Source organism: Hyaena hyaena, unplaced genomic scaffold (assembly GCF_003009895.1).
Source record: "Hyaena hyaena isolate Hyena2069 unplaced genomic scaffold, ASM300989v1 scaffold_165, whole genome shotgun sequence".
NCBI classification, from domain to species: Eukaryota; Metazoa; Chordata; class Mammalia; order Carnivora; family Hyaenidae; genus Hyaena; species Hyaena hyaena.
Window position 1 is genome coordinate 2,640,779 of NW_024080797.1, and position 14,950 is coordinate 2,655,728.

At 39.4% G+C, this 14,950-nt stretch overlaps 1 protein-coding gene across 4 annotated transcripts in view; it reads right to left on the reverse strand.

The window, feature by feature from the left end:
* MINDY3 (MINDY lysine 48 deubiquitinase 3) overlaps window positions 1-7,722 on the reverse strand; it is an 83,772-nt gene extending 76,050 nt beyond the window's left edge. For 3 of the 4 annotated variants that reach the window (XM_039240010.1, XM_039240011.1, XM_039240007.1), the window contains exon 1: window positions 7,417-7,722. In XM_039240010.1, coding sequence (XP_039095941.1) covers window positions 7,417-7,510 — 94 coding nt within the window. In that variant the 5' untranslated portion in view covers window positions 7,511-7,722. The remainder of the gene's footprint in view (window positions 1-7,416) is intronic. The other variant, XM_039240012.1, reaches the window with a different exon arrangement.
* Window positions 7,723-14,950: the final 7,228 nt, after the last annotated feature.

Here is a 14,950-nt window from a genome sequence, read left to right on the forward strand (position 1 = left end):
ATTTTCATAATGGTACTAAGACATCATCTGCCCTTTACGCTGCACTGACATTCACAGTGATGGTACAGAAGCAATGGTGGGATTTACCGCTGGTGCCTAGGTGGCACCCACCAGTGTCGTTAAGCTGTGCCAGCAGACATCATCCCAGTAAACAAAACCGCCCTCTCTAACACAGAAAGAGCCAATTTAACTAAAGAATGCCCTTACTGATGCTAATTTTATTAAATCTTGGCCTTGAATAGAATGTCCTTTTAAAAAATACTCTGTATGACAAAATGGAAACTAAAGCTACATACCTTGATAATGACCGCTGTCTCAAGAAAAAGCACATGTGTAATTTTCTGACTTGCAAGCTGGAACTGCTTTTTTGTAGAGCTCTGTTTTTAGTTTGAAGAGTTATCAACAAACTATGATTATTCAGACTTGGGTATGTGGCAGACCCTTTCTCAGAAGTGAATGAAGGCAACCTGATGCTTTAAGGAAAATAACAGTACCTTTGCCAGTGGTAAGTTTTCAGGCTTTCAAGCAGTAACTAAAATTTTGGAGAACCTGCACTCACCACTGTGAACCTGACAGCATCTCAATTCTTAGCGATGTTTCTCATGAGATCAGTGGTCACAGAAATAAATATGACTTTTGATACTGTATAATGAAATGTGTTAGCATTTCTTTTTTTTTTTTTTTTTTTTTTTACAAATAGTTTATTGTCAAATTAGTTTTTACATAACACTCAGTGCTCATCCCCAAAGTGCCCTCCTTCATGCCCATCCCCCCCTCCCCCCCACATCCATCAGTCCTCAGTTTTTGTCAGCATTCAAGAGTCTCTCATGGTTTGCCTCTCTCCCTTTCCCCCACCATTTCCGCCCTTCTTCTCCCCCTTGGTCCTCCGTCAAGTTCCTCCTAATCCTCCTATACGTGCAAACATATGGTATTTGTCCTTCTCTGCCTGACTTATTTCGCTCAGCATAACACCCTCAAGGTCCATCCATGTTGCTACACATGGCCAGATTTCATTGTTTCTCATCGCCATGTAGTATTCCATGGTATAGATAAACCACATCTTCTTGATCCATTCATCTGTTGATGGTGTGTTAGCATTTCTGCATAAACCAGTGGACCAGTAACTTCCAGATAAAGGATGCATACTGTTAGAAATGAATGCACGGGTAAAGATCTATTCAAAGTACAAGACAAACCAATGGATTTCAATTTAAGAGAGTACAAAAAAATCATTGATGTGGCTTCAGATTCCAGATCGCTATTAACCTCTAAGAAACTACCACTTGTCAAGTTTTGGTGTTGTATCAAAGAAAAATAGCCTCAATGATCTGAAAAGGCTATTCTAAGACTCCTACCTTACCAATTACAGTCTGTGAGGCTGGGTTTTCTGCATACACTTCCTAACAACATCCTGCAACAGACTGAATAGAGAAGCATGCGGGGAGCCAGCAGGCTTCTAAGAAGCCAGACATTCAAGATACTTAAATAAACGTAAAACAATGCCTCAGGTCTCAATCATTTTATTTTTCATATTGAAATCTGCATAATTTTTAAGATTATAATGGGACCCTGAGTTAAGGAACAAAAAAACAAAAAACAAAAACTTGAGTCACTGGCGGCCCAGAAGAAGTGAATCTTAGCAGGCTTCTAAATGAACTATACAGGCAAAGAGGGAGAGTAAGAGCTATTTGTAATTACTAAAAATTAAATTATTAAAACTTAAAATTTCAAGTTTAATTATTGAGAATTTCTGAATAAGAATGAGGGGAATGAGAGAACTAAGGAGCAGGTTAATTCTGAAAGACGGAACAGAAGCTGACAAGATAAAGAACGAAGAGAAACACTGAGGGCTCAGCTAACGTTTGGTCACTGCATTTGTGTTGATGGTGACAATTTCAGTACACAGAAGCCTGGGAGAAACAGAGCAGATGACAGGCTAAATGGAGGTTGAGAAATAGGTACGATGCACAGGACAAACTCACTCAGGCCAAGTAACACCTAAGGGCACTGGTAATCAACATCGAGACAACCACATCTGAGGTCGACGCAGGAACAAGAGCTGAAGCTCCTACGGGATGGAAATGAAGGAAAGGTCCCTGGCCTTGCGAGTAAAGGCATCGGTGAAAACTGGCTCTGTCAAACTTTCAGCGTATGTAATAAACACGAGTCAGTAATGAATTCTTACCTTCCTTAAAATTACTACGAATGTAACGCAGTTTTCAAGATCTATAGGTGGGGCTTACAGCTGAAATGTATTACAGTGAGTTGGTTTGTCAGTAAGATATAAAAGCCCCATGGAGAAGTCTAGGCAGACCTGCTATACACCAAATTCTGTTTAATTACAGTATATACGTTTGACTGTGTTAACAGATAATAACAAAGGCCATTAGAGCACAAAATGAAATAAAGTCAACTAAATGTAAATTCAGTATTCTATCCTAAAACAGGACTATGCTAAGTAGGCTTCTCCTTTTATAATAAGGTTTCACTTGAATTTAACTTTTTTAGGATATAATTATTTCTCTTGTATTCTCATATGTAAATTACTTCCTACTTTTAAAAGGAATTAACTATTCACAAACTGGTTTTCTTATTAGTTTCGAAATTAGCCATCTAAAGCATCTGATCCTAAATACGTAATTTTGTATCACATTCCACAGTATTTCAGACAAAGAAATCTCTCTTATAGCTGCTAATTTAAACTTGAGCCACGAACTTCTCTGCAATTTTCTAAGCTTTTACTTTCACATGACTTACTGTGCATATATACATTATTCAAGTCAGTTTTACAACTCCTGCCTCCACAATTCTGGCTTCCCATGTAAACAGAAGCCCAGAGAAAAGACTTGGTTTGTCATTATAAACTCATTACAAACTTGATGATAGTCGTTGAGTCAAATCTGCACTGGGCCATAGTTCCCTCATCTATGAAAATGGGGAAACTACATTTACCCTTCGTTATCTCTCAAGGTCGTTGCAAGGATTAAATAAGACTTCTAAAAACCGTAAAGCATAATACAATTTAAGATATGCTGACAGAGACTTTAAACTGAAAAACACATTATGTATTCAAAGTACCAAGAAATTAACTTTTTCATATAAGCTCACAAATTTTAAGTTTAAAAGAAATGGATTTTAGAGGACATGATTCAGGTAGGTTGAAGAAAGGAATATCTGTTCTTGAGAGAAATAAAAGGTGTCCAACAACAAAATTCTCTGAAATGATATGTTCTCACAATATTATTCTTACTCTGGAAGAAAAATTAATAATACTGGTTTATCACTTTATTACTTTGGAAAATGTTAAATCACATTATAATAAACTTACTAACTTGTAAATACATTTTATACTTATATTTTAACCAATCCCTCACTTTTCCTAAGTTATTTGTTCTTTTTTTCATATTACGTAACAAAAATTGTCGTATAGCCAAAGTCCAAAGTCTAATTTGAATCAACCACAGCTCCATTCCCTACTTTGCCCCCAAAATGGCCTCTCAAAACAAGGAACTGGTATAAACAGCAATTGTGTTTCTCCCTTTCTGGCTAATCCTATAGGTGAAACAATAAAATAAAGCTTAGAGGAAAGGGGGGGAAAGGGAAAATAATGGTTTTGCAGTATTTATAATCTAGATCAGGGGTTGACCTGTTTCTGTAAAGCAGTTTAGAACACAGCCATACCTATATTATCTAGGGCTGCTGTTGCTACAATGGCAGATATGAGTTTTAAGACAAAAATAATGAATGCCAGTTACCCTTCTACAGAAAAAGTTTGCCAAACACTGAAACAGACCATCAATACTGAAGAGAAAAAAAAAACACACAAATATTCCCAATTAGTCAAGTTTTTGTTTATAATAAGATTAATACTTAACTCCTGTTAGATCTAAATGACTCTTACTTTGGTTCTGCTGTGAGCTGGTCAATTTGACTACTTGCTACTGTCTCCAGTACCACTATCCTGTATTACTGCAATGGTCTGTCATTCCATCTTGCTGTCTCACTCAAGCCACTACATCCTGTCCTCAAACACAGCAGTCAGATCAGTCCTTTAAAAACTTGTCACGTCATCTCTCTCTCCTCTGCTCTAAATCTCCCAATGGCCTTTCATTTCATTCAGAAGAAACCTCAAAGTCCAGACCATGGCCTATAAGGCTTTCTAGGCCACTGGATGAAAATTATTTCTTACATCATCTTTTATTCGTCTCCCCTTCCCTCATTCTTTCTCTCGCCCAACTAGTCTCCTTCCTGTTCCCTGAACAAAAAAGCAAGGAATAGTCTGCATTAAGTCTTTTATAGCATCTAGTCTCCCTGCCCTGGAACACCCTTTCTTCAGACAGCTGCACAATTCACTCAGCTGCTTCAAGGTTTGCTCCAATCTCATCTTAAAACGAGGTCTATCCACATTACCCCACTGCACAACTCCCTAGTTCTTTACTTTCTAACTACTGCATATGCTCAATTTATGCTATGCTTATTATCCATTCTCCTTCCCACCCCACCGAGTCTAACCTGCAAGGGCCTGGAACACTGCTGTCGTGTGTGGGAACAAGGGCAAGGAGGAAAGACGGTGCTTTTGACTAAGAGGTAGAAAATACCCACTCTTCTTTAAAAACTATCACAGGCAACAGCGCAGGAGGGAAGAAGGCAGCAGAGATTCAATTTCCCAGTTAGAAAAATAATAACTGCAAACCTTTCAATTATGTGACTGTCTTTGAAAGAAAAACTGGCAAAAAACCCCCCAAAAAACCCCCCAAAACCCTTTTTTTTTTTTTTAAAGAAAAAGGAATTGCAGAAGAGAATTATCTAAAACTGCCAAGTGAAATAAAACAACCATGTGCCACTTCTGTGGCTCACTGCTGTCACGGATTGTCTGAAACTGCCAGATCGATGAAGAGAAGAAAAGCATCTCTAGGCTGCACCAAGCCCTGCAGCCTGTTCCAAATGTCTCAAAAACGTTTAACGTGACCGATCAACATGGTTTCGTAAATGGAATATTCCTAAACACGGTATCACAAGTATTTACCCTAAACATCTCACACTTTTAACTTGCTTCCAAAATACTCGTAAGATTCCAGTTCTAAGAAGCAGAGGCAAAGTTGGTGTCACATTGCAAATGCAGTAAGGCAAGTGCAGAAAAGCAGTGTCCTGTGCCTAGCCTCATAATCCCCAGCGACCATCAACGTGGCCCTTGGCAATGACTTCTGCCTCTAAATGAATAAAGGAATATAACACTAAACACAGCAAAACCAATAACAACCTCCCTCTGACTCAGAAGTGGTAGCTTAAAAATACTTATTTGGCCGCCTGAAAATCTTGATCAATGTAAGACCGTGAAGAATTATATATCCATAGAATTAACACACTCTAAAAAAGAAAAAATTTAAATGGTATGAACTGAGTGATTCTCATTAAGGAACTCCCACAGGACTAAAAGGTGGCATAGGATTCTTGTGTCATTATAAAGTTCTATTTTAAATAATGATTATCATGTATCAACTATCCTTCAATAAAAAAATAAATAAAAGTAAAAAACAATAATGATTATTCATCAAATAAACAATAATTTCTTACAGTTGTCAGGTCACAGCCAGAGAGTGATCTTCAGCTTAGTCTACAATTAAACACTTTAAGTGTTACGAACGTCCGCCGTCTGAAGGTTCACTATGTCAGATATTGTGCTAAGTGCCTAAATGTATTTACATGCCTTTAATCCTCACAACAACCCTATAAGGTTGACACTATTATCTGCATTTTACAGAGAAACAAACTGAGGCTTAGATTCGTTAAACAACTAGAACCTGGAACCGAAGTACACCTGTTCTAAAGCCTTCTCTTAACCAGGAGAAATGCCTCTCAATTCTCCTTGACGCTGCGTTACGGTATTAATATAAATGAGGCTGAACACGATCTTATTCTATGTTGTACGCGCAACACGTACACGTGGGAAGTAAATTTTTTTACAATTACACGGGAAGTAAAAATTTTCTTAATCCTTCACAGCTTTGTATGCTTCAGGGCTGTTCACTATTAGGATAAAATGAAGTCAAAGTAGAAAGTAAGCTTTAAAATCTGCAAATGCAAGTGTCCAAGATTTCAGAAAGTGTTACTTCAGGGACATAATTAAACGTGGAAAAAGAGCCAAAGCAATTACATGTTAAGGTTTGGAAATTCCAAGGAATATAGTGAAAACGAATCTGTATTAGGAATCAGGAGACTTGTAATTCACAGCTTTTCTATCAATTTGTGTGACTCTGGCCTGGCCATTTAGCTTCAGGACTCACTCTCCTCATCTGCAAAATAAGAGTGACGGACTAAATAACCGAAATGACTGTAATACATTACGATTCCAATTTTATCAGCTCTTAAAAGAGGCATTATCTGAGAGACAGGAAGGGATTTACGTCAATTCTGAATTTTTGTTACAAAATACACACTACAACGTAGGAACTTAGATTTACTATGCTAAAATTCCCCCAAATCCTTTGAGAACAGGTATTCTCTAAATAAATGATTTAATAATAGTAATGAAGAGCTATCATTTACTGGCCTGTCTTACATACTTACGCTACCAATCCTTCTGACTCCAAAGACTAGGCTTCTAACCTCACTTCAGTCTTTCTTAAGTCACCTTAAGTAACGTGCAAAGTTGTGTTTTATTATTAAAATTTAAGAATTACAGATAACTGCTAGTATAAAATGCCAAACGCAGAGCCTGGCACGGCATAGGAATCCAGTAATTGGTAACTCTTATTTCATTAGTGTTCGTAATAATAAAACTTCTTACATAACTCAAAATCCTGTCTGGATAATTAGACCGGCACAGGAAGTGCTACGATCCACATTCCTTTTGACTGTAAAAGATAAACTTAACCCATCTCAAAACTGGGGATACTTGGGGTCCAAAGAGCACCTGACAGCAAGCAACACTTTACACACCGACTACTCCATCCAACCACAAAGTTAAAATGCAAACAACAAAACTGCCTCCTGGAATTAGCCACTGTGACTTCCCCGTGGACTTCCCTCTCTCCAAAATCACACCAAACACCAATAACACGAAGCCCTGGTAGGGGGTATGGCTGCAGGGGGCCACGACACTTGCTGAGACACTGACACCGGGGCACGGGGGCACACCCTCCGTGTCACACCACTGCAGCCCGACCACCAGCCTTCTCTCCGGCCGGAGGGCAGCGCAGGCAGCGGCAGAGGCGCTTCGGCTCCTTAGTGGACAGCCGCCACCATTCCACTCAACCACTCCCCCCGACACAGGCAGGGCGTTTCTAGAAAGTCCAGTTTCCGAGCTGAGCATGGGAACTGGGACGGAGTGCAGGGCAAGCCGCGGGTGGGGGCTGCGGCGCCAGGGGCGTCGCAGGGCAAAGGAAGCGGCTGGAAGTCAGAGCCCAGGCCGGGTACCTTGCGTCCAGCGGCAGAAGATGGTGTCAGAGAGACCCGGGCTGCTCTTGGTGCCCCACACCAGCTCCATCAGCTCTTTAGTCAGTTCGGACATGATGGGGTGCCGGCGAGCGGGTCTTCGCTTTCAGGACTCCCGCCCCGGAACATGGGGAAGGGGCGCCTTCAGAGACGGGAGGTGCGGGACGGCAGCGGCGCACGAGCTGGGAGGGTGGACGGGAGGACCGCGAAACGAGAGCTATCTACTCGCCGAGACCGCGCCTGTCACGCCAGCCGGAGCGGCAGCAAGGAGTTCCCCGTGCCGGAAGTGCCGCCACTTCCGGCTTCCCTTTCGCTACCGCCCTCCCCCTCGGCGAGCCGGGGAGTCGCTCCCCGGAAGCGGAAGTGGGGGGGGCAGGAAGTGCTTAGGAACTCTCTGGTGGCCGCCGGCTTTCCCGAGCTCAGCCCCCTTGCCTTAGGTGGGGTGGTAGCCTTTGTACTGGCGGGCACGCCGCGTTCCCTGGGCGTTGGCGTGTGTTTACCGTCCAGGAACCCTTCCGCCCTCTGAGCGCTGCTCTGGACTTAGCTGCAGGCCCCGAGGCCCACGCCTTAGGGGCCTGGAACATAGACTGTTCCTTAAAATGTAGAGTATTAGTGACACAGAACTACAACATTAAGACGATGGTTGAGTCTCATGGAGGAAACATCTATGTCTGTACAGAGAGCCACCAATAATTTGAAGGCTGTCAGCCTGTGTGCCTCGATAGATCATATCGAGTCCAACCATTAAATAGTTGTGCATTAATTAATAGGAGTGGTGTAATGTGCATTAAAAATATCTCTGCTGGGTGTAACGCGGAATTACAAAGCTATTTATAGGGAGCCAGATTCAAAGCAGCCGGTTTGTACACGGTAGAGCGTTTTCATCTCCAGGTTTTGAGAGGGTAGGGTGGGTGGACAACATCTGATCTGAAGTCTAGTTTTAATCATTGACAAACATTCAGTGAATTTGTTTTATGTAAAAACTTGTATTTGTGATGCTAAAAAAGAAGAGAACATATTGACCAAACTTTGCACATAAAACAAAAGGGCAAAATCGGATGGGTTCCTTATAGGTTGCAAATAAGAGGGCTTTGCTAATTTATACTTTATTTCGGACTTCGACAATCTTTGCTGTAGTGCCTGAGCCATAAGGAATAAAAAGTCCTCTCTTTACCCTATTTTTGCAAACCAAATCTTACTCATTCTTCAAGACATCGTATAAATGCCATTTTGTAATAAAGCGACTCCAGTCATTAAAATCTGAAGTAAAAATTTTAGCTTCTGAAATTTTGTGGTAACTCATCTGTAACTTGTTCATGACACTGTCATCCTTGTAGTTGCAAAGAATTGCTCTTCTGGGATTTAAGTTTATGGAAGTCAAGGACTTGTCTAAATCATAGTACCTAGTATGGAGCATTGAACATTGCTGGATATCAATAAGTATTAGTTGAAGGAATGATATTTGCCTTTGCTGGAATTTAAAAATTCATTATCTTTTCACACATTAGGGAACAGAGGAAGTAGTAGTAAGTCGAGTTAAACATCTAATATTTGCTAGGTGATTTACAATTTACAGGATTATTTCACTTCCTGAAAGACACAGAAGGGTCTATGTTCATAGTGTAAGTGGCAGACCTCTAGGTTCAGAGGGGTTGGCCCCAAATGTTTTCTTTCCATTACTATATAGATGGTAGTTGTACATTTGATTAACTCTCTATACATATGGGACAAAGGGTATACTTCCAAAATGCAATTTTAAAAATGGAATATTTCTGGGGCGCCTGGGTGGCTTAGTCGGTTAAGCGTCCAACTTTCGCTTAGGTCATGATCTCACGGTTCGTGGGTTCGAGCCCCGCGTCGGGCTCTGTGCTGACTGCCAGCTCAGAGCCTGGAGCCTGTTTCAGTCTGTGACTCCCTCTCTCTCTGACCCTCCCTTGCTCACGCTGTCTCTCTCTCTCTCCTAGAAATAAATTTAAAAAAATTAAAAAAAAAAAAAGGAATATTTCTTGATCTGAGAGTTTTCTAAGTTTCCAGCTACAATGAGCTGGCAAGATGTTCAGTACATTGATATGTCCTTTTCACTTTTAGGTTATATTCTTTATTTGCAATGTTTAAAATTTTTAAATTAGCAGGACATATTTTTAACAAGGAATATTTTATTAATGTTAAATTATTTATGTTGCTTAATTCATGAGCTATAACATCTAAAATGTGAAGTTACCTAAACGACAATAGATATGCAAATTAATATTCATTGCAAATTTTCTTATTCAGTAATTATACATAAACATAATACATGTTGGAAGCAGTCAAGTTTGTTGCATTTATATCAGACACAGGATAATAATGACTTTCTCTTATTATAATAACTTGAAAATTATGTAAGTTTACCATGAAGTATTTACATTGCTCCATATTTTAACACATATTTTTTCTTAGGACCATCTATGGTTTTGATTAAAGTGATGTGTATTGTTAAGATGCGCACAGGTTGCATGAATGTCCTAAAAGAGAGTCCTGAAAAATCAAAAACATTCTGCTTGTATGTAAATTTTATTAGTAATATTTCTCTTTCATTCAAATTCAAGTCAGGGCACAGCCATAAAACTGGGCTGAGATTTTCATTTTGATTAATTCCCCTTAGCCTTCTTTACTACTTCACAGCAACAGACTTTTTTTTTTTTTTTATCAACCCCCTAACTCTGTGCTTAGTTTCCTGTCTTTCCCAAAATTTCCCAGTCAAACAAAGCACATGACTTCATTACCTGGTTCCTAGCAACTACCATGGAAAGAACAATTCTCCAGCTGGAATCCCTCATACTTCTAATTTAGTGTATTTGCATCCCACTTATCTAAGAGAAATCACATCGTTAAAAAACAACAACAACAACCCTGCACTATAATATGGTTAATATATTCTAGGCAAGTTACCCAAATAATCCCATACTCATTTACTAAAAAACTATTTTATTTATATGCCCTATGTCTTCCAATAACAGCATAAATCTATCAAACAAATGAAATTCCTTTCCATTAGCCTGACCTCATCTCAGCAGGATAATTTTCCTACCAAGCATTTAAGCCCACCATTGTCATTCCCAAGTATGACATACTGCATCATTCCCAAAGCATTTTCTACTGGCATTAATACGTGGTGGAAAGGGAGTTCTATCAGTAAATTATGGGTTAAGTAAAGTTAAACAGTTGTTCACTACGGGGACCCTGGGTGGCTCAGTTAGTTAAGCATTTGACTCTTGATTTCGACTCACATGATGATCCCATGATTGCTGAGTTCCATTCCTGCATGAGGCTCTGCACTGACATGATGGAACCTGCTTGGGATTCATTATCTCCCTCTCTCTCTCTGCCTCTAACCTGCTCCTGTGCTCTCTCTCTCTTTTTCTCTCAGAATAAATACATAAATAAGCATAAGTAAATACATATGAAAAAAAAAAACATTTGTTCACTGCAACTCTCCAAGAGAGAGGATTATATTCAGTGCTAAAAGACATTTGAAGGATTTTATTCACTGATCTCACATAGTTTAGGTTGAGAATCACTGGTATAAAGGAATGGGCTTTTGATTGGAACGAGAAAATATGAATGTTATGATTATGAATATGATTAAGATGTACAAACTTAAATTATAAAAAGGAAATATGAATGTTACTTATGTGAATACTATGACCTTGGATGAGTAATTTAAACTGTCCTGTGCTTTTTTTCATCTATAAAAAGGATAACTTTAGATCATCTCTTAGGATGTCATTCACTTCAGATCCTGTCCGTTTCTATGATTTAAAAAAAAACTATCTGTTTAGAAATTAAAATATATGGAAAAAGTGAGAAGAAAAAAATGTTGAGTGTGTATATAGAGTAAACAAATGATTAGCATTATTCTCGTCTAACACATAGAATAAAAGAGGTTATTCGCCCCTTACCACTACTTGTGCTAACATAAAATGAGAAGGTCAAGTTTCAACATATATATTAATTCAAGACTGGCCATATTAAATGAGTACATAATATTTGTGCACTTGGATGTGTCAGAGACACCTCAAACTCACTGTGTGTCAAATAAAACATCTTTTTCAATAAAACCAGCTCCTTTTCCAATGTTTCATGATCAACGAACAGTACCACCTTCTACCGACAAGTAGATTTTTTAATGTTCTCAATTTTATAGGATTAATAAGCAAACTGTGTGTGGCTCAGTTGCCACATTCATAATAGAAGGTCATTAATAATAATTATGTCATACAACGATTATGAGGTTTAACAGAAAACATTGTATGAGGGGCACCTGGGTGGCTCAGTCAGTTAAGCGTCTGACTTCGGCTCAAGTCATGATCTCACCACTCGTGGGTTCAAGCCCCGTGTCGGGCTCTGTGCTGACAGTTCAGAGCCTGGAGCCTGCTTCAGATTCTGTGTCTCCCTCTCTCTCTCTGCCCCTCCCCCATTCACACTCTCTCTCTCTCTCAAAAATGAATAAATGTTAAAAAATTTTTTTAAAGAAAACATTGTATGTAAAAGAAATATGTAATTGAAAAATACTATTCTTATGCTGGCTATGTTCATGGTTTGAACAAAGGACCATAGGGGCAAACATGGAAGATGAGTTACTTATGCATTTGAACTGGATATAATTTTGACTGGAGAAAAAAAGGAGGTTGTGCATTTTTGGCACGTTATGCTATCACAGCAGGAGCCTGGCATTTATATTGCTAGAGAGAGGAGTCAGGAATGTCAGATAGAGGAAGGTGCCATAAACTGAATTGTGTCCCCTCCAAACTCATATGTTGAAGCCCTAACCCTCAATACGACTAGATTTAGAGATGGGGCCTTAAAAGACATAATTAAGTTAAATGATGTCATAAAGATAGGGCCCCAACCCAATGGAACTGGTGTCCTAATAAGACTAGAAAGACACCAGAGATCTTTCTCATCCCACATGTACATAGACAAGATGCTATGTGACGATACAGGAAGAAAGTAGCTGCCTGTAAGCCAGAAAGAGGGGTGTCACCATTAACCAACCCTGATGAAACTTTGATCTTTGTACCTGCAGCCTCCAAAAATTGTGAGAAAATTAATTTCTGTTCTTTAAGTCAGCCAATCTCTGGTATTTTGTTATGGCAGCCTGAAACAGAAGCGGCCAGAATCTTAACATACTATCTTACATAGTTAGGCAGCTAATATTTATTGATCACATTTTATGGCAGTCACTATACTAAGCAATTTACATGTGTAATTATTACATGTAATTACTTACATGTACAAATTACTGTGCTTCAGTACAGAACCCTCACGACTCTGGAATTAGTATGATCTCTTAGGAGGATAAAAAACTTGCCTTGACTCATGCAGTGAATGGAAAAACTAGGATGCAAACCCAGATATTTCTGACCCAGAATCTGCACAAATACATTTCAGAGCACAGGTGATTTGATTCTAGAGTCTGTGGCCTTAATCCTACTTGGTCCTTAATACTATGAACTTAAAATGTTTTTTTGTTTATTTATTTTTGAGAGAGAACTCAAGTGGGGAAGGGGCAGAGAGATACTATGAACTTTAAATATAACAGGAGCTAGTTAAGATTTTTCAACAGTGTGGTGACAACATCACCTTTATATCTTATGATTATGACTGGCAGTATGCAGTGAGGACAATGATTACAAATGAGAAAGCCTGGAAATAGATGAATCAGTTAGGAAATTACTGCAATAATCCATGAAGAGATGCTTAGGGCATAAAGTAGAACAGCACGAGTGGCAATTTCAATTAGCAGTAAATCCCATGGATGTTTTAGTAGTAGAATGGATAAAACTTGGTGATTTACTAAGGAAGGTAGGTGACAGTAAAAATTTAATAAAACATAACTGTGCGTGAATACAAAATTAACATCTTTGCTGAGATCAGAAACAGAACACAAACACAAACGGGGATCAGACCTATCTATAGATGTGCTTATTTCCAGATGTGGAAACAGGAATAAAAAAAGCAAAAGTCTGCCTTCTGAAGGCTGAAGTTACCTGAAGCGACTGTATAGAAACTGGAATTGAGAAGGCCGACCCTGCTCCTGAAAGGAAGCCATCACCACTATATTAAGCTGTGTTTCTGGTACTAGAGTATAGGAGAATCAGCAGGTCTAAAGAGAAGAGGAAGGAAGCGTGTTAGTTTTCCATTGCAATCGTAACAAATTACCACAGAATTCACTGGTGTAAACAACCCAAGTGTATCATCTTACTTCTGAAGGTCATAAGTCTGATGAGTCTCACTCGGATAAAGCCAAGGCATTGGCAGAGCTCTTCTTTCTATAGGCTTTGGGAAGGGTTCCTTTCCATGCCTCTTCCAGGCTCTAGAAGCTGCCTGCATTCCATGGCTCATCACCCCCTTCTTCCATCTTTAAAGCCAGAAAAAGCTAGTTTGAGTTCTTCTAACATCACACCACTCTGACCTCCTCTTCTTGTACTTCATCCAGTTTTAAGGACTCTTATGATTACACTGAGCCCACTTGGCAGCTCTGGAACGATGCCCTTATTTAAGGTCAGTTACTTAACAACTTTAGTTTTATCTGCAACCTAACTCCCCTTTTCCAGGTAATCTGCATAAGTCCTAGTCACAATTTCCAGGGATTAGGACATGAATATTTTTGGATCGAGGTAGTCTTCTGCCTATCATAGGGGATGAGAGATAATGTTCGGTGTCTCAAGGGCATTAAAATGAAGTTATTCATTAGCTGTTCACTAAAATTTGGGGTCTACCATTTCTCCATCTAATAAATATTTACTTACTGTTTACTATACAGGCTCTTCTGTGTGTGTGTGTGTGTGTGTAGCGGATCCAGCAGTTAAAAAATTGACAAATATTCTTAGCCTTATCAAATTTACATTCTAATGTGGATCACATACAAAAAAATCCAGATAAGTGAAGTATATAGTGTGTTATATTAAATCCTCCAGAGAAAATAAAGCAGAGAAAGGAGACAGAGTGCTAGGTGAGGAGTAGGGGGTTGCAATTTCATATAGTCCTTCCCTAATTCACTATAAAGTGGCCTGTGAGCAGAGACATGAAAGAGTGAGCCAATATATACAACGTGAAAATATTTCAGGTAGAGGAAATATCAACCACAAAGAAAAATTGAGAGTTAACCAGGAGGTTGGCAAGACCTCAGGGGGCACACTGAGATTGGGGACAAATGAGGAAATAGCCTTTGTTCTGCGCTGCAAATTTCCTATTGGGGATTGTTAGGAGTTTGCCCAGCTTCCTTCTCCCCAAAAGATAACTTGGGAGCCACAAGGTCTGTAGGATTATATGGAGGAAGGGGCAGAGTTGCTTTTATTGCAGCCTGACCTAGCAGTAAGGCATCTTTTTGCATTTGACCCCACTCAGGAATTCATGTGGCACATAATAAATGAGACAGAGTATTGTGCTCAAGCATGGAATGTACTGCCTCTGAAGCATGAAGCAGCCTACTAAGCATTGTGCTTTCTTTGTGGTAAGAGATACAAGGTAC